At 45.9% G+C, this 19,095-nt stretch overlaps 2 protein-coding genes across 7 annotated transcripts; one reads left to right on the forward strand and one right to left on the reverse strand.

Annotated features, from left to right (window-relative positions):
* The first annotated feature begins 2,744 nt into the window (after positions 1 to 2,744).
* VDAC2 (voltage dependent anion channel 2) lies at positions 2,745 to 14,003 on the forward strand. The gene is made up of 10 exons (XM_002921973.4): positions 2,745 to 2,905; positions 3,105 to 3,159; positions 4,241 to 4,309; positions 5,122 to 5,171; positions 8,401 to 8,553; positions 8,646 to 8,698; positions 9,296 to 9,523; positions 10,370 to 10,520; positions 12,271 to 12,328; positions 13,617 to 14,003. Exons 2-10 carry the CDS (start codon positions 3,129 to 3,131, stop codon positions 13,706 to 13,708), a joined length of 885 nt encoding a protein of 294 aa, XP_002922019.1. The 5' UTR covers positions 2,745 to 2,905; positions 3,105 to 3,128; the 3' UTR covers positions 13,709 to 14,003.
* Positions 14,004 to 14,297: 294 nt separating this feature from the next.
* Positions 14,298 to 19,095, reverse strand: COMTD1 (catechol-O-methyltransferase domain containing 1). 6 transcript variants are annotated; one of them, XR_002143252.2, is made up of 9 exons: positions 18,416 to 19,095; positions 18,134 to 18,261; positions 17,771 to 17,876; positions 17,562 to 17,680; positions 17,406 to 17,460; positions 17,018 to 17,151; positions 15,946 to 16,086; positions 15,703 to 15,737; positions 14,298 to 14,431 (listed from the first exon to the last, which is right to left on the reverse strand). XR_002143252.2 is itself a non-coding variant. In XM_011228389.3 (7 exons), exons 1-7 carry the CDS (start codon positions 18,507 to 18,509, stop codon positions 16,027 to 16,029), a joined length of 696 nt encoding a protein of 231 aa, XP_011226691.1. In that variant the 5' UTR covers positions 18,510 to 19,095; the 3' UTR covers positions 14,330 to 16,026. The 6 variants fall into 6 exon arrangements, 2 of the variants coding, with proteins under 2 accessions (XP_011226691.1, XP_002922018.1); XR_004626176.1 differs by having other exon boundaries at positions 15,703 to 16,086; XR_002143253.2 differs by lacking the exon at positions 15,703 to 15,737 and having other exon boundaries at positions 14,299 to 14,431.

Below are 19,095 nucleotides of genomic sequence, written 5' to 3' on the forward strand. Positions count from 1 at the left end.
TTTCTTGCCCCTTGAACCATGTGTGGCTTTGCATATGCCTTTTTCTAGAATTTTGCTTTTCCAGCCCTTGACCTATTTGCTTTTTAATTTTGTAAGTCCTCCTTTCAGACTTTAGGGCAAGTGTCTTCTCAGTCTGACAATGCCCACAAATCTCTGTGTTTGCATTTAGCACTGTATTTGCAATTCCTGAATTCCCCATCTTTTGTTGTGGGACAGTTTTCCATGGAGTTTCTATGTGTCTTGTGACTGCTTTTATCCCAAACTATCTTTTCAAGATGTCTGCATAGCAAACAGCCTTGGAAGGCAGAGAAATGTCTTTCTCTGGGGGCAGAGGGCAGATTTTATTTACTGAGAAGTATGTCTCATACATATACACATAGTGTGCACAGCTTCTATATAGGATGCTCTGAATCACCCCTGTGGACAGAGAGGGCAAGGGGAACTAATTCAAACATGAACCTTATGTTGCCTGCCACGATACAAATAATAAAGTCCTTTGTCTCTGGCCTTCGAGTCTCATGTCTTCTGCCCGCATTTATGAGCCTATGAAATTATGGCAGACTAACCTGTTAGATTAACTTGGAAGAAGGGTAAAATCTTGGACCCTCCAGAGCTCTTGACACCTCTACACACACTGGACTGTAAGTGCCTTGAGAGAAGCAAGTGCTGTTGAGTGAACTCTGCTTTCCCCGTGGGTGACACAGGATAGTTAGTTGCTCTGTAAGTGCTGGCTGCTACTGATGTTGTTCTGAAGGGCTTTGATGTTTTGGGGGGTTTTGTTGTTGTTGTGTTTTTGTTTTTGAGAGAGAGAGCGTGCGCGCAAGCCAGTGCACATGCGAGCAGGGCAGGGGCAGAGGGTGAGGGAGAGGGAGAGGAAGAGAGAGAATCCTAAGCAGGCTCCATGCCCAGCTCGGAGTCCGGAGTCTGATGTGGGTCTCGATCTCACCACCCTGAGATCATGACCTGAGCCAAAATCAAGAGTCTAACGCTTAACCAAGTGGCCACCCAGGTGCCCCCAAAGGGCTGCTTAACTGAGCCTCCTAGGCACCTCAAAAGAGCTTTGAATGAAAGCACTAGAATATATTTACTGAATCCAACTTTGAAGTAAATTGCCATCATTCTCCTGGTTATTAGGTATTGTGTACATTCCTTGTGTTCCTAGAGGCTAAAGCCTCAGATCTGTGTTTTGTGGCAAAGTAAAATTCTCTGGGGGATAAAAATGCTACAGATAGTTCACAGTGTGAATAACCGCTAGGCAGGTAATGGAGGTAACTGAGCACAGACTAGGTTTTCCAGGAAGGTGGTGTGTTATGCTTTATCTAGGACGAGACATCAGTCTCTGCCATCAGCTTCACAAAAGCGAACACAGTCGGAGCCAACCAGTTCTAGCGCAGCGGGACTGATTTCAACTCAACCTGTCTGAGCTTGAATGAAGGAATTAATCAGTGTTTCTGTTGCCAGAGCAGAGACTCTTCCTTTGCTAATCCCTTGCAGGAGTAGTTCCTACAATGACCAGGCAAGATTGCTGGCTGGGTTTGCACATGGGAGGGAGTCCACCAGGATGCTCCTTTAATCTGGGTTCGCCTTGTGGAAGTCTATCTAGTTATCGTCTGGTTTAGGAGAAAGGTGGAAACGCCGCAGCATTTGAGTAGAGGTGGATTTCTGAGCCAGAGGAGATGGGGGTTGGGGTAGGTTTTGCTCATTGTGTGTGGCTGAATGGCTATTAAAAACCACTTCGTCTCATTTAAACGTGTCGTTTTATTGATGAGGGAACTGCGATACTGTGAAGATAAAATGCTGAGATTGGAGATTGATTCCGGAGCTTCAGTTGATCCTATTTCTCATTAGACGGCTCGTCCCCCCCCGCCCTTAGCTTCCTCACTTTTCGCGCACACTCAAGGAACTCGAGTGCAACATTCTAATGCCTGGTCAGCAAGACTCCTAAATTTTCTAGCAGGCTTGACTCATCAAGACAACTCCGGCTGGGCGAGCGTGCAAAGCGGCATGATCCTCTAAACCCGGAGGCGGCAGAAGAGGAGCCCTAAGGCGAGAAGCGAGGAAAAGGGGCGGGGCACCCCGAGGCAGGCTCAAGTTTGCTCTGGGAGAGGCACCCCAGGAGAGTCTCTCCGGCGGAATCGGGCTCAGCCTGGCAATTACACCTCGGTGGGAGGTGGACGAAGGAAGCAAGTGCGCGTGGGGCTGGAGGTGGCGCCCCCGTGCCGCGTTCGCTCTCCCTGGGCCTGCAGAGAGAGTCTTTCAGAAGCGCATGCTGCGCGTGCTCAGCGTACACCGGGTAACGCTCAGCTGACTCCTTCCAGATGCCCCGTACGAAGACTGTCTCCGCAGAGTACGATAGCCACAGCTGAGAAGGGTAGCCGGAGAGTTTACGTGACCCCTGTGGTGCGCAGCCGCGCCCAGTGGCGCCGGGCCCCGCTCGGGCACGCGCCTGACGCCCCACCCCACCCGTGAGGAGCGCGCGCGGGGGCCTCCGCCCCATCCCCCGCACGCGCAGTCCCTACCGCGCTGCCTCCGCCGTTCCCCGCCCCCTCGCCTCTGGGGCTGCCCTCATCGCTGCCTGACCCGAGGTCCAGCAGCTTCTGCCTTTCCGGCCCCCGCCGAAGAAGAATAGCAGCCCACGCCGGGGGTGGGGGTGCCTTCGGTCCTCGTGGCCGTTCTGAAGCAGGTTGGGGTGGGCAGCGGGCGGCGTTGCGGGGGCCGGCGCGGCGGACAGCCGCGGGGGCATCGGCGGGGTCCTGGCGGGGGGAGGACAGGGTTGCGGCGGGCGGAACGGTGTCTCCTTCACTTCGCCCTCCAGCCGGGGTAGCTACCGCCCGACCCTGAGCGAGCCCAGCGGCCTCAGCTGCGAGCCGAGCGGCGGTAGCGGCCCCTCTCAGGAGACCACCAGGTACGCTGCGCCCGCGTCCCTTGACTGCTTAGGCCCCGGCGGCCAAGCAGGACGCCTGAACCAGACTCGGGGTCGGCCCGGGCTCCCTAAGATGGCCGCGCTGCCCCGCGGCTCCTCGCCTGTCTGTGTGTGAGACCCCCTTCTGGTCCCTTGACCTGCTTCTCTCCCCCGCTGATCGCTCTTCTTGTCCCTTCCGCAGATCACCTCTTCCTGTGGCCTCGCCATGGCGACCTACGGACAGAGCTGCGCGCGGCGTAAGTAGAGCCGAGATCTTTGCGGGATGGGGCGGGGTTGGCTGGACAGTCGAAGACTGTCGACCAGAAAACCGCAACTTCTTTCCCCTAATCTTTCCAGGGACTTGGAAGTTCCCCCCTTTCGGTAGTCACTTTGCGGTCTGACCCTCTCCCTCTGCGGAGGAGGTGCTGGACTGCGGGTTTTCGGATGGAGGGTCTAGGCAAGGGGAGTTGGTCTTTGGCCTTATTCACCTTTAGTTCCAGGACGTGCTTTTGACGAACTCAGAAGCAAAAAGTTACCTCGGCCTTTGGAGGATTGGGTCACTCTTTTAGAGGAAGTAGTAACCCCCTTTGTGAGAGCGCAAGGTCATTACATGTGCTCCTAAGGGCGTGGACGTGCTCTGTAGAATGAATGAGCTGGTGTAACCACCTCAGATTGCTTGCCCTTAAGCCGAGTAGCATTGGCCGAGGACTTGAGAGTCATATTAATATGCTCGAAGTGCCATTTGATATTTAGTTGATGTAGACACTAGTGAAACCTAGATGATCGTGTTTTTTTCTAAGTTCCAGCATTTAAATGACCAGAGTGTTAATTACCTTTCTTTTTCCACTCCAGAATGTTGGTTTAAGAACTCATTGAGGATACTAAGAGTGGTATTAGGGGAGAGGGCCTTGTCTTAGGTGTTGCTTTTATGTCATTTGGTTAAATCAGCCCATTCCAGTGAATTTTGGATATTATCTGTGATATGTGTGTATAGATATATCTATGTGTATGTGTTTGATCCTTTGTACTAGTTGGGTCCTAAGAAGTGAGAGGCTGTTGGTAAATTTAGCAATAGAAAGTCTGTTTTTTGTGTTTTGGAAGGAATCTCCCAAGTTTGTGTAGCCACCTATGGTGTTTATACATTTTAGAAATAAATCTTTATTGGTAATATCTCACGGATCATTGAAGTATAGTTTTACTGTAGCTCCTGGTAGTATCAAAAATGTCTTAAACAAGTTGGACTGCTTGAATTTAAGGATAGCAGTGGGTCATAATCTAGTTCCTGGACAGAAAGTGGAAGAACAGGAAGGTTAACACTGGAATGTTTCTTCCCGCTAGCAATGTGTATTCCTCCATCGTATGCTGACCTTGGCAAAGCTGCCAGAGATATTTTCAACAAAGGATTTGGTAAGAATTTTTTTTTTCTTTCAGAACAAAAGTGAAAATGTGTTTGGATTGCTTGGGGAAATAAAAATTTTTTTCAAATTGTAAATATCTTGGTGTATTCATTTATGAGATACATTTTAGATAGAATTTCTGTTAAAATAGTACTGTAATAATCCACATCTCCCTTTAGCTCAGTTTCCTCCAGTTTTTTCAAACTGTATTTTAAGGATTTTACCTGTAAGAAAAAAACTGTGCTTTCATTTCCTTCAGATATAGCTTAGGCCTTGGTTGACTAGAATTACGTATTACTGTTTTGCTTTTGTGGTGACTCCTAGTGGGTTATGAGTTTTTTTAAATGAATTTGGGTTTTCTTCTTGCAGGTTTTATTCCATATAAACCTCCTCCACTTATGGTTATTTCCCTAGTTATTTAGATTATTAATCCCAAAGGAAGTTACCTTTGTGGGATAATTGTTTTAAATGGCTGTATTATAATAAACTATTGGCTGTTCTGAGATTTAAGTTGAGTTGATTTTCTGATCTGATATTTAGGTTTTAAAATGGCTTGAAAGCAAAATTTTTTGTGCCAGATATGCACCAGAACACTAGGCAAAGCTGCATAGAGATAGATGTTCTATGCTATGTATGTTAGTTTGTATAGGATAATTAAATTTTTTCCATTTAAATATGTTTATCAATCCACATTTTTATGCCCCTCTGAATATATGAAGTCTTACTGTTTTTTGTGTTTTTTTTTTTAATGTGTTGTCAGCTATTGGTATGCGTCTTTTATACAAAGGAATCATTCTGTTATTCTTTGCTCTCTACTTGAAGGTTTTGGGTTGGTGAAACTGGATGTGAAAACAAAGTCATGCAGTGGTGTGGTGAGTGTTAGATATCTCATAAATTCTGATGAGCCTTTACATAATTTTTCAACCCATAAAAGAGTCACCACTGAAAAATGTCTACTCATTTTATCTTGAAGAAGCAGAAGTTAATTTTATTTTAAGGGATTTGCATGAAACTTGATTTACTTGGGCTTTGGATATGATTTCTGATTTTCAGGTGGTCTTTTGCCATATTACTGTGTACACACAAGGAACGCAGAAAAGACTGGTTGTTTGGATTGTTTACTCTGTAAGATTACAAGCTTGAAATAAGGGAGCCTGTTACACTCTTTTGTAATCCTTACTTTTTATGCCTATTAAGCATTGTGAGTTCTTGGCATAAAAATACTCAGTAACTCTTAATTGGAGTGTCCTAATCATTTCTAGAAAGGGCATATTCTAGCCGCCTTCTCTGGAAGATTTCCATGTGAATTTTGTGAATTTAGAGAGTCCTGATTTGAGTATTTTTAAAGATGTTAATATTTTGGTATTCGGATGTCTTAATTCTGCCTAACTCAAAGGAAGTAAAATAAAATTTAATTTTGTGTAATTTTTTTTCTTCAAAAATTTTTTGAGACTGGGTATAGTGTGTGAATATTGAATATTGCTGGTTATATTTTGGTTCTTGCTGTAATTGTTAACTCCCTCAGTGCATATAACTGATACTTATTAAAATTATTCATGTTGTAGTTTTTTAATGCCCAGACTTGGATTTCTGGGGCTTTATATTGGTCATATCTGTCGTTTGGCTTCTTTGGTCTGGAAGGAAGCCTGAGTATATTCACTGTGGTTGAGCGACTTAATTGTACAAGGTACAGAGCAGTGACTTAGTGTTTGTTTTTTGTGTTCCCACTCTTAACCTCTTGAGGTCCCTTATAAACACTCGCTCTGCACTAGTTGAGACATGAAAGGCCTTCCAAAAAAAGGGATACTCAATCATTGTGTTTAAAAAGCTTATTACTTGCTGGTTGGAGATACAAAATAAATTTTAAACAGGGGAACACTGAAAGAAGCATATCTAGTACTAGTTTGGTTAATCAAAGTCTTTGTTGGAGAGAAAAGACTTTTTTTTTGTGGACAGGGTTAAAAGTTTTTTGGAATTAGGTTTAAGATCATGAAGGATGTATATGATCTGGATTCCATATAGTTTTTTTGATTTCTTTTTAATGTATATCTCAGCGTGGTACTGATCTTGAAGTATGTACCTGGCCCCAAATAAATCCTATTAACAGCCGGTTCTGTTTTCTCACCTAAACTGCAGAGTTGTCCAGTTCATTCCAGAATGTAGAAGCCAGAGTATTTGGTGATGGAGTGAAGGGTGTAAGCTTGGCCAGTGGTGTCATCTGGCCCAATTCTGGTCCCACTGTGTGATCTTGATTTTGTGTCTTGAGGATTCCTTGGGTGTATATAGGCTGGCTTATAATCTATAGGTGGTAGGGGGTTGGGCCTCAAGAGTCATTAATCATTGTCATTCAGGATTAAAAATACCTACTTCTACACATTTCCTATTCCAAGTATCTGCTAGAAGAACATGCTCCGTATGTATTGTTTTAATAATGCTTTTCTTTTGTATAGAGCACAGGAAAATGTACAGAGCTTTCACAGTGCCAGTCCAATTTAATCCTCCAGAGGTAGATTTTGTTATTACACTTGAGGAAACTGAGACCCAGAAGAGTTAAGCATCTTCCTCAGTGTTATTCATTTAGCAAATGACAGCCAGAACTGGATGCCAGGACTCCTCTAATTTTATATCCAGCATTTTTTCCTAACATAATCCGGTGCTTTTTAATATGGGCATTGAATGCCAAGCTTTGACTTGAAATTCCTGTTTAAGTGTCTTATTTCAGGAGATTGAGTCTGTCTCACTGCAGAGCAATAGTTATTCAAATGTTCTATTTTCTAAGTGAAGGATGATTGGCCTTTTCTCCTATTAATACAGTTTTTGATATTTTTTTCACTCTTGCAGGCATCACAATTTGAGGTTGAGTTCTCTTCTCTATTAGTTCGGATCAGCTGTCTGTTTAGATTTGCCTTATCAGTGGGCCAAAGTATGTGGCCATCATTATCAGACAAATTGTGAATCAGAATGCTCAAATGGTATTTTACTCTTTTGTCTTGGAAGTTTGCCTGTCTATCTACCAAGCTCTGAAAGGTTATTAGATTTCTAGATGTTCTGTAGCAGATTTTAAATTTCAGTAAGCCCTCCATGTTATGCCTTTTTCACTTGCTGTGCAATTAGGGACTGGCAAGTTACTTGTATTTGCTATAAACATAAGATTATATAATGTACTTCAAATTGATACCTGTATTAAATAGATTTTTTCCTACTGATATTATCTGTTGTACTTAATATAGTTTACATTATGCATCATATAAATCAGCTGTAGAGTAAATCTCCTATAATTCCCTTTCCCTACTTTTTTTCTTTTTAAATGAGAATGTGAAAGATGGTTGGGGAGGTATGAAATCTGGTGAAGACTCTTCTCTCAGAAAAACAGAATATTGGGGTTACCAAAGTTTGTAAATCTTTTTTCATGACATGAACTCCTATAGTGGGGTGCTTTCCCTTTTAAGAATTTTCAGGAAACGGATGCCTTGTGGCTCAGTGGGTTGAGCATCTGCCTTTGGCTCAGATCATGATCCTTGGGTCCTGGGCAGGGAAGCCTGCTTCTTCCTCTTCTCGCTCCCCACTCGTGCTCTCTCTTGCTCTCAGATAGATAGATAGATAGATAAATAAAGTCTAAAAAAAAAAATTTTTTTTCAGGAAACATTTCCTAATAGTGTGTCAGTTATTATGAATGCTCATTTTAGTGATGGGGGTCTGTGATTAACAATACTGACCTTTAACAGTGTTTTATTTAATATCAGGCAGATTGGATACAGTACTAAAATGTTCGTTCCTCCCCTCTCCCATCCTGATTCTGGAATTCCAAATAAAATCACCTTAGTGGAAGTTTCCTTAAAATAGTTTGTTGAGAATTAGATACAGATTAACTTGTCATTGATTGGTTGAAAATGTAAGTATGTGTAAATAAGGTAGCAGCTAGTAGTAACTGACAGGCTCATTTGTTGTTCTTGTACATACAGTAGCAGAGTGTATTAGTATTTGGGAAACTAGAAAAAAGGATTAGTAAAATTACTGTTTCAGTGGGTTTTTTGTGTAAGTTAGGCAGTGATTCTTCTAGGCTTACAAGAAAGTTCATGAAGTCATTTATTGTCTTATTAGGAATTCTCAACGTCTGGTTCATCTAATACGGACACTGGTAAAGTTACTGGAACCTTGGAGACCAAATATAAATGGTGTGAGTATGGTCTGACTTTCACAGAAAAATGGAACACTGATAACACCCTGGGAACAGAAATCGCAATTGAAGACCAGGTACCTTTTGAACATGTATTCTAGTATGAGTTTGTTTTTGTATTTCAGAAAGGAAATAAAGCTGAAAACAAATTCTTTTTCTTTCAAAATAGATTTGTCAAGGTTTGAAACTGACATTTGATACCACCTTTTCACCAAACACGGGGTAAGCATGGACAGACATTTTTGTTTGCTTTAAATTTCGTTTTTATCTTTAAGTAATCTCTACACCCAATATGCGGCTCGAACTCATGACCCTGAGATCAAGAGCCACATGCTCTGCCAACTGAGCCAGCCAGGTGCCCCTTTGTCTGCTTTAAGTTTAAAAGCATTTCTCTCGTTTCTTTAGGAAAGATGCACATTTACTGGTTGATAGCTTACTTAACTGCCTGTGGTGGTGAATTTCTCTTTCTGCCTTTGGAGTGTCATGAGTACTATGGTTGCTATTGTTGGCTTCCCTTCAGATACTTGTCTCTTTTCATTGTGGACTAACTTGGGTAACTAACATGTCTCTAATAGGCTTTTGTGACTGACGTCCTGCAAAAGCAGTCTTCTCATGGTGGTAGAAGTCCAGTAACCCCCTGTGCCCTTGTTTTTTAGCTCATTGAGCTATATTTTCTTTACTTTTTAGGATTATGCCACTGCTTTTACTCCCCCAGTTATACTGCAGTTCATAAATCTGTTTTGTGCCCTTTGTGCAGAAGTTATGTATGTAAATTTTTCCCACTGGCATCAGTTTTAAGTCAGTTTGTTCTTTTTCCAGAAAGAAAAGTGGTAAAATCAAGTCTTCTTACAAGAGGGAGTGTATAAACCTTGGTTGTGATGTTGACTTTGATTTTGCTGGACCTGCAATCCATGGTTCAGCTGTCTTTGGTTACGAGGGCTGGCTTGCTGGGTACCAGATGACTTTTGACAGTGCCAAATCAAAGCTGACAAGAAATAACTTTGCAGTGGGCTACAGGACTGGGGACTTCCAACTACACACTAATGTGTGAGTATTTCTTTTCTGGGATTATTGTGATGTATGACCTGGAGATGATATTGATGTCACCTGTCATCTCTTAGGAATCTAGGTACAATCTAAAGGATTTCTCTTAACACAAATAGATCATCATCCTTGGGCATTTCTGGGCACCTCTCAAATATATAGTAAAAAATGTTAGTCTGACTTTTGTTGCTGAGAGAGTAAATGTTTATTTTATATGAGGCTTGATGTGCTTTAGATTTTTAGTAAAGGCTAAGATGTTACCAAATTGCCAGTGTGTTTATTTGACTTAATTGTGATATGAGGTACTGAGTTGGTGGGATTGCCTAAAGTGTCTGGTGTTTTTACCTAACCCAAATTAGATGTATATGTGAAAATGACTTAAGAATTTTTTTCCCTTATAAAATAAAGGATTGGTAAATAACGAAGTACAAAGAAGAAAACCAAAATTTCTCATGATCCCACCACCTATATACTCTTTGTTGTTAATGTTTGGGAGTTTCATCTTTGTGTGTGTGTGTGTGTGTGTGTGTAAATAAAATACATACCAGTCTGGTTTATAACTCTTTCCTACCTTAATACATTTTAATAATTTTACTATAGCATTATGTATTCTACAACATGATTGTTAGTGGCTGTATGGTAATTCTACTGGATGGATGTATCATGATTTATATGACCTCTTATTTTGGGGCATAGGTTGGGATATAAAGACCTTTTAAAAGTTTTCAGTGGAATACTATGGCCCATGTGAGCAATGCCTTTTATTTAACTATAATGCTACAATATCAACCTAGTGCCATAGACATTACATTGTCTGTTCTAGATTTACAAATTTAAAATATCTTATAGGAATGATGGGACAGAATTTGGAGGGTCAATTTATCAAAAAGTATGTGAAGATCTTGACACTTCAGTAAACCTTGCTTGGACATCAGGTACCAACAGCACTCGCTTTGGCATTGCAGCCAAATACCAGTTGGATCCCACTGCTTCCATTTCTGTGAGTACTGCTGTGGGCTTACAATGGGGTTTCGTTGTGGGAATTCATCTTTTGGTATATTGAATTGTGCTGAAAATTTGAACTTTGGTTCACCCATTCCCTAGTTTACTCACAGATCGGGATTAGAATTTGTAAGGCTGCATGCATTTTCTGTGGAGGCAGTGTTTGATATCCAGGTCACAAGAGTTTGTTTAACCTTAAAAGCTACTCAATTAGTGTAGATAATAACCCTGAGCTCCAAGCCTGTCTAAGCCCAGGGAAGCCATTGTTTCAGGCCCTAGGCCAGGAGTAATGGTATTTTAATTGTTACTTTGTCTTTCTATGTGGAATAATAATACTTTGTTACTTTGACTTTGTCTTTAGGGTTTACAAAATATCTTTTAGATTTGATCTTAGAGGTTGGTGGTGCAAATGCCATTTTGCAGGTGGAGATACCAGAACTTGGAAGAAAAAGGACTTGGATCTCTGCTAGGGAAGGAGAGCGGGGGAAAGGGGGGAGAGCCAGGATTGGGCTTGCATGTCTTTTGATTTCCCTCCTGTCTAGGGTGACCAGCTAGTTCATCCTGCTTTGCCTGGGACTATTCCAGCCTTAGCATTAAAAGTCCTGCACCCCAGGGACTCCCTCCCACCCATCCTGGGTTCGTTGGGGCTGGATGGACACTCTACTCCTGTCCTTGGGTTTTTTTGCTACTTCTTCCTTCAGTCATAGTGGGTTTGGGGTAGGAGGGAGCACAGCCTCTGGCAGTGTGAGGCACTGGCTCTAGTTTCAGGCATAGCCACAGCTGTTCTGTGTGTCAGTCTTACAGGTCAGGCACTTGCCTGTACTGTATGTACTGGGAATGAAAGAAAGTTAAACCTTCCACAAGAGTTATTTCTGTTACATAAAGTGATTCATTCCTGAGAACAATGTTTTTGATAATTTGGGCAGTTAAGCTTTTAGCCCCATTCTTATTTTATGTTAGCATCTGTAATCAGAGAGCACGAGAGGCATCCGGAATGCTTTTCCCATTGGCAAGGCAGTGATTAATTTATTTTTCCCTTCTCTGTTTCTGATTGCATTGTTGCAGTGAAAACCTTAGGATTCATGCAGTACATTACTCCCTGGTAGCTACATCGCTGTTCTCTTCAAGTGTATGTCTACGGCAGCAGCACGGATTTCATGCCAGCCAGTGTAGTGCTCTCATAGCCTAAAATGGGAAGGCAACTTTGTATCTGTGTGCCATTGAGTGACTTCTGAGGATGTGTTTGGAAATGTATCTAGCATTTCCCGTCTAAGTTGTGCTGCTGTGCCCCCAATTAAGCATCACCCCCAAAGTATTGCTTAATGTCCCATCAGTTTTGTGGTTTATTTCTGTTCTAAAATAGGTGAAACTTGTATCCAGTTGTTTGAGGCTCTTAATCTGTTGGGCACAACGTGTTCACTAGTGGGGCATTTCTTCCTTAGACTAATAGCTCACGTGGTCATTGGTGGCTTCTGAAGACTTGGCTTTACTGCCATGTGAACACAGGTGCTGTTTATGTGACTCCTGCTTATAGTTACGTATTTCTCTCTCTGGACTGTTTCGATGTTACACATTGTAAAAGAGTGAAGGCATCAAATAATTTCCAAATCTGTTTTGATCCCAGAGGCTGTCACCTTTTTACTACCAAGAACATTGTGTCCTACTGACAGCATAATAGGGAAACCTGCAGGGGCTTTGTCTCTGCATTCAAAAAAATTTTTTACAGCTGTTATTGCATTTTATTTTAGGCAAAAGTCAACAACTCTAGTTTAATTGGAGTGGGCTACACTCAGACTCTGAGGCCTGGTGAGTATCTTGATAAGTAGGATTGGTGTTTTAAAAATTATTTTTCATTTCTCAGCTTCTTACTTTGTAAACCTTTCAGAGAGTACAATGAACACGTTTACCTTCTGCCACAATTTTTTAAATTCTTTTTTTCTTTTTCTGGGCTGTTTGGAAGTTGCAGCTATCCTGATACTTCCTTAAATGCTTCGGCATGTGTCTGCGTGGAAATAAGAACGTTCTGATCTCCTGCATAACCATAATAACATTATCACACCTAAGAAAGTTAATAACTTACTCCATATTATTTACTATCTATTCTGTCATCACTTTCCTCACTTGTACCTGAAATGCCTTGTAGTAATGTTTATTTCTCTAATCAAGGTTCACTGCTTTCATTGTTTGGTCTCTATAGTCTCATTTATTTTATGTGTATTTTGAGCCTTGTATTTTCTAGAGCAGTACTGATCAGAGTTCAGTGTATGTGAATCACCTGGGGACTCTTGCTAAAATGCACATTCTGATCCAGTAGATCTGGGGTGAAGAGTTCTGTCTTTCTAACGAGCTCTTAGGTGATGCCAGCATCAACTGGTTCTTGCCACCATTTGAATAGCAAGTTCTAAAGCACTTGGAACTCCCCCCCCCCCTTTCAAATAGGGATATTCCCCCAGACTTCTGTTTTGGCCTTTTTGAAACCTAAAGAAAAGACTGGTATGAAGAACACCTGTATACCCTTCCCCACATTCACTAACATCTACCACATTTGTTTTCTCTCTCCATGTCTGCATGCATAATTCCTTTTTCCATATTCCCCTTTCAGTTATTTAAATGTATGTTTTACGGACATGTAAACACATCTACCTAACACACACATCCCAAGAGTAAGACATTTTTCTTCACAACTATAGCACTGTCACAGCTAAGGAAATTACCATTAGTTGAGCAATACGAATATGTAGTCTGTTCAGTTTCCCCCACTTGTCTCTTCATTGTAGTTGTCATGGTCCAATTATGATTGTCTTTTAGTGTCTTATAGTCTGGATAGTGTTTTGAACGTTGCTATATTTTCTAGAGCACTTTGAACTTTATCAATAACATTTTTAATGCTCTGTGACTTGATCCCTTAATCTAGGATGGGACTACTTGAGTTCTCTCTGGTATCTCTGGGACTCCCAAGTGCCCTCTGGTGGCTGGCAGTAGTAGGTCGTCTGACATGCTGAGGGAGGGACAGGCAGGCTCTGGGGTGATTATTAAAGACTGCAGACTCTTGAGGTGTTTCAGGCAAATCATGGTTGCCTGCTTTTGTTCACAGGTGTCAAGCTAACACTGTCTGCTCTGGTAGACGGGAAGAGCATTAATGCTGGAGGCCACAAACTTGGGCTTGCCCTGGAGTTGGAAGCTTAATCCAGCTGAAAGAAACCTCTGGGAATGGATATCAGAAGATTTGGCCTTAATATATTTCCAGTGTGACCAGCAGGCTTTTTTTCCCCCCCAAGAAGGCGATCAAAACAGGATGATCTAAACAAGAGCTGTATTTTAAATATTTAGACAGTTACTTGTTAGCTGGTTTCTAGTTGAATTGGTTATCTATCTAGTTACCAATGCTGCAGTCATGCAGTCATCTATACATTATTTAAATGTATTTAACTGTTAAATGCGCTACCCACCAATAATGAAATAGACCTTTATGAAAACTGTGCAGTTGTGTGCATGTTTGTTTTTATGTTCCTATTAACACTGAAAATTGCCATTGAACAAGATGGATCAGTGGAAGTTTTAAGATGAGGTTAAAATTTTTTTGTTAAATTCAGCCATCATTAGAATTACTTTTGGTATCACCAAACATTACAGATTATGAATAAAAACAAGTATACATAACTAATGACTCCCAAGTATTTGCAGAGTTTAAACATTTGCCAGGGTCAGATCTCCCTTGTATCTAGCTAGTACATTACTTTTCTGGTGAGCATTTTGCTTTTTACCTAAATCTGTGCCATAAAGTCCTCTGTGTCCCTAAAGTAACTCCGTGAACTTTTTGGACTACAATAAAGAGGATATATGCCTTTATATCTTCAGTTTATAAATTTGTCCAGAATTCCATTGGCTCATTGTTGATCCCAAGAGGGGCTGGAGAGGAAGTAATGAAGAAAGGAAAATGAAGGGGTGATGCTGACGGCTGTATACACACACCATACCCCTGTGAGCTATTGCTGTGGGAAGTGAACGAGGCCCTAGGTGGGATGGGACGAGGTATAGGCAAATGGAGTGAGGTGTCAGGAACCAGAGGGACTGTGAGAAGGGAGTATATGTGCCTCCGTGAGAGGTCATTAGTGGTTCCTTTCTAGGCAGACACTGGCTGAAAGGGTTGGGTCTAAGTGTGAGACCAGAGCAGTGCCTTCAGGTTTTGTGGCCACGGGCCTTCATCTGCATTTGGGCTGAATGACAGAAATTAATAGATGATTCTGATTGGAAAAGTAGGAAAGAGCAAGTGTTTCTGATGGGAGAAGATAGTTTGAAGGATGTGATGAAAGGTTAGAAAAGGGAGAGCCTTGTTCAACACATTTATACTACTAGACCTGAGGTACCCGTTGGAAGCCTGAGAGAAGGAAATGTGGTACTTTGAGACTCATCACCCAAAAAAGTGATAACATGCTGAAAATTTCCAGGTCAGAAAGAATCTGATGAGAGATCAGAAAAGCAAGCTTTCCACACTGTGGCGATAAAAAGGCTCCTTATGATCTCACTGTTTGTGCTAAGGGGACTGGCAGGAATAGCCTCTGTGAGTAAGACACATGATTTAATGGCAGACAGTTGGAATTTGAGCCAGTTTGCTTGAGTCAGGATCTTTTGCTGGGTCAAACAGGGAAAGATGTCTGCAAGTTAGGTGTGAAAGCACATCTGCTTTTAGGATACTTAAGAGAGGTGTGAGGTAGACCAGTAGACATCTCTGAAACTCTGCTTGGTGGGGAGCAGCTGGTCATAGGCCTGTGACTCCTGAAGCCCCCTGGATGGCCTGCCTCACAGCTAACAGGTGGCCTTCCCTCAGTGTGGCTAGAGATTACCTGGTCAGGTTCTCAGGACTGGGGTGTGGCACAAGTGACTTACCAGTTGGTCAAAGATATATTTAAGAGTAAACTGAACGTATTTACCCAGGTGCATCCTAATAACGTTTTTAACATGTGGAAGAGAGAAGGTTGGTTCAAACCAGGGCCCTGAGGGTTGCATAAAATGCCAGGTATGTTTCAGGAGGTGTAGGAATGTGGAAGTTGCCAGTTGTGGCCGCCTCTGGCCTTGTTTCTAATAGTCTCCAGCCTTCTAGCACCCAGGCCTAGCCCAGTGGTGGAAATCTAATTGTATTCTAGGCCCATGCAGATAGTGGAAAAACACAATATTCGCACCTGATCTTCGTCTGTGGCGCGGCGATAGGATCTTCCTGTGGGATTGGGATTAGGGAGGCCCAAGTGAGAGAACTGAAGCACCTGGCTCCCTGTCCACCACCTCCCATAGATGCTGATGTGGGAAAGCCTAATTTTATATTCCTCTTCCCGTGCAGAGCTTTTTAAAAACTGCCATACTGATGGTCTTCTACCTCTAGGCCTACTTCACACGTTTCTGGCCAGTGATCACACCCAGTCCCTCACCTTCCTCCAGGACTTCAGGGGGAGGACAGGATATACACTCCAACCTTGAGGTCCTCAGGTCTAAGTCAAGTGGCCTGGTTCTCAGAGGTGATGTCCACTGAGCAGAGCCTCCACTGCAGAGGTGAGGTTGAGCTGCCAGTTCTGTGAAAACATGGGCAAACAGAACTGTCATAACCTATGAAAGTGCCCAGTGGCAAGCCTGGTCTGCTCCAAGGCCGGTTTCCTGTTGTCAGACTCCAGATAGGGTTTCCAGTCACAGCTTCACCAAACAAGACCTTCACTCGCCCCTCCTAGGAAGTGAAGTAGGAGGGAGACCAAGGGGTGGGCGCTGTATGCAGCAGCCAGCCCTCAGATCCTGTGGAGTGGAGGCAGACCTTAGGAGCTGGGGTCCTGTATGTGGCCAGGTCAATGAAAACTGTGGAGGCTCCTCCTCAGGCTATAGACCTGGTGCCAAGTGGCCCTTAGGACTGTGCCAGGGAGGGGATGACATCTGTGACCTCAAGGCCCCCTTCTGCTTTAGAACCTACCAGTGCAGGGCCTTCCCTCCCTCCCTCACTTTAGCACAACATACGGAGGCTCAGATGATTGTGTCCCAGGCCCCACTTTATTGTCGAATTTAAAACTCAGGGTTGATGTCTGAGGTTCCCAGGTCCCCTCCCTAGAGGCCATCCGCTGGAGGCCAGCCCTAGATCTTGAAGGCTAAGGTGAGGCCGTCGCCCAGAGGCAGGAGGCTGATGTGGACCCTGGCGTCCCGCAAGATGCGCTCGTTCAGGTTTCGCACGCACTGAGCCTCGGTGTCCCGAGGTTGAGGCTGTAACACCTCTCCGCGCCACAGGACCTGTGGAGGGGCGGGGCATCATGGGGGGTGCAGGGCCGAGGGGGAGGTGCCTAAGCAAGGGGCGGGGCGAGAGTGGGAGACCAAGGACCCCAGGTGGGGAAAGCCTAGGGGACTACATGCGTGCACTGGGCGGGGCTTTGTGGCATGGGGGCAGGGCAAAGGGAGGAGCCGAGTGAAAAGAACGGAGACCCAGCCCCGGCGGTTTTTTCTTCTCCCCCCTAGTCTATCCCTTACCCTGAGGACCGCGAGGACGCCTCCGGGGCGCAGCAGCTGCAGGCACCGCTCGTAGTAGGCGGTGCAGTTCTCCTTGTCTGCGTCCACCACCGCCACGTCGAAGGTGCCGGCCTCGCCCGCGGCCAGGAGCTCATCTTGCGGGGGAGGGGGGCAGATGCGTATGAGTTAGCTGCCCTAGTGGTCCGAAGCCCCTGCCCGGGCGCTGTGACCATTCAGGGACTTTGGCCTGGAGGGGCGCCCTGCCACCCAGCATGTGGCTGAATGGCCAGGAGGCCAGGAGGCAGGGGGCTGTCACTGCCCCAAGCCCACCCAGCGACCTGGTCACTAGCTCGCGCCCAGTGGCCCCACTTGGAAATGGCGCCAAGGCCCTTTCCACTCCGTTGCTCACCCAGGGTCTCCAGGGCGGGCTTCAACCGAAGGTCGATCTTGTGCTCCTCCTCAGCCTGCGGAAGGAGTGGGGTCAGAGCCAGCAAGGCCCTTCTGGAGCTGAGAATGGCCAGGCTCCAAGGGCCTGATGAGGGCCTCAACTGTTTGGGACGCTCACCTGCCTCCACAGGGGCCGCCCCAGCTCCGGGGGCCCCGGGTTCACCTCACAGGTTACCACGCGCCCGGCCGGGGGCAGCGCCAAGGCCAATGCTAGGGCTGAGTAGCCTGTGAAAGTACCTGGGGGCAAGGGACATGGACAGGCTCAGGCCAGAGTCGGGAGACATCCCGGTGACTTTGGTCCCCAGTGATCCCGGCCGTGCGCCCTACCCAGGTCCAGCGCCTTCTTGGCCTTAATGAGCCGCGCCAGGTTGGCCAGAAGCTGGGCCTGCTCACAGGTCATCATGGAATCTCCCTGCGGCTGCTCCAGGGTCAGCTGTGTCGCGGTGGTGGAGGGGAGAGGGTCGCGCCAGCACTGCCAGTCACCCAGCTCCTCCCCGGGTCTACAACCCCCTCCAGGTGCGCGGCCGTGGGCGTGGTCTCCGGGACGGGCCCTCAGGGAACGCCCTCCGCGCCCAGCCAGCTGTGTCCCGGAAGTCCCGAGAACGCCATGGCCCAGCCCAAGGTCACACAACCACGTGGGACCCGCTGGGTCCGAGGTGGGCGCCTTTCCCCGCCCCTGGCCCTGCTGACCAGCCGCAGGCTCCGCAGCGCCGGGTGCTCCCGCATGGAGCGGCTCAGCAGATACTGCCACAGGGGGCTGTCTTCAGGGGGCAGCAGGCGCTTCTCTCGCCGGGATCGCCAGGGATGGCACCGTCTCCCTGCCGGGGAGGGGTCATGGGTCAGGGCCTGGGACTCCGGGGCGCCAGGGCTGAGCTTCAGCCACACCCAGCCTCGCGGAGTTCCGGGCTCGACTCCCGCACCTGCCCCGCCTGCGGGGTTCTGCGAGGGGACCGCAGGCCCCGCCCTACTCACCCAGGAAGAGGCCGGTGGCGAAGGCGGCGCCCAGCGCGGCTGAGCCCAGGGCCAGCGCGGCGGGCACAGAGAGCCGGGGTGCGGGCTGGATCATGGTGCGGCCAGGAGGCAGCGACGTACAGGTCGCTTAGCTGGGGCTCCTGGGCCCGCACTGGGACCTGCCTGCTCTCTAGTCTCCGCCCTGTCCCGGCGCTGCCTGTGGAGGTGCGGTCTCGGACGCCATCTGGCGACCGCACAGCTTTACTGCAAGCCCCGCTAGAACGAGACTGGCGCCATCTGGTGGCTGCACTTGGAACTACGCCCGGAGAGGGGCGCTAGCCCTGCATGTGGTGTCCGGGGCTTCCCTGCCCGCTCCTGAGGTCTACGGTCCTGGGTCAGGGAGGAGGAATTTGATGCCCCTCCTGGGTATGCCTCTTACCGCTGCTGTTTCTGCTGGGACCCTGGGGCGTATGTGGGTGGGTCCTTGGTATAACAGGGTAGTAATGAGTACAACGTGATAGAAATGACAGGAGCTCTGAGAGGGACTGAGAGAATTAGGGGAGGCTTTTGGGGGGAGGTGAGTAAGGGTATCTGGTTGAAGGAACGAAGGACCTGGTTTGGGGACAAAACCAGAGGTGGGGCGTGGGAGTCCTGAGACTGGTCTCGTTGATGGAGCTCTGAGACAAGGTTCCTGAGACAAG

Source organism: Ailuropoda melanoleuca, chromosome 6, assembly GCF_002007445.2.
Source record: "Ailuropoda melanoleuca isolate Jingjing chromosome 6, ASM200744v2, whole genome shotgun sequence".
Taxonomy (NCBI): domain Eukaryota; kingdom Metazoa; phylum Chordata; class Mammalia; order Carnivora; family Ursidae; genus Ailuropoda; species Ailuropoda melanoleuca.

Coding starts and splice junctions, on each gene's coding strand:
- VDAC2 (XM_002921973.4), top strand. CDS start 3,129: ATGGCGACCTACGGACAGAGCTGCGCGCGGC. Junction 9,524..10,369: donor TTCCAACTACACACTAATGT/GTGAGTATTTCT, acceptor AATATCTTATAG/GAATGATGGGACAGAATTTG. Junction 10,521..12,270: donor ATCCCACTGCTTCCATTTCT/GTGAGTACTGCT, acceptor ATTTTATTTTAG/GCAAAAGTCAACAACTCTAG.
- COMTD1 (XM_002921972.4), bottom strand. CDS start 18,509: ATGATCCAGCCCGCACCCCGGCTCTCTGTGCCCGCCGCGCTGGCCCTG. Junction 17,461..17,561: donor GGCGGCCCCTGTGGAGGCAG/GTGAGCGTCCCA, acceptor CTCCTTCCGCAG/GCTGAGGAGGAGCACAAGAT. Junction 17,152..17,405: donor GCCCGCCCTGGAGACCCTGG/GTGAGCAACGGA, acceptor CTCCCCCGCAAG/ATGAGCTCCTGGCCGCGGGC.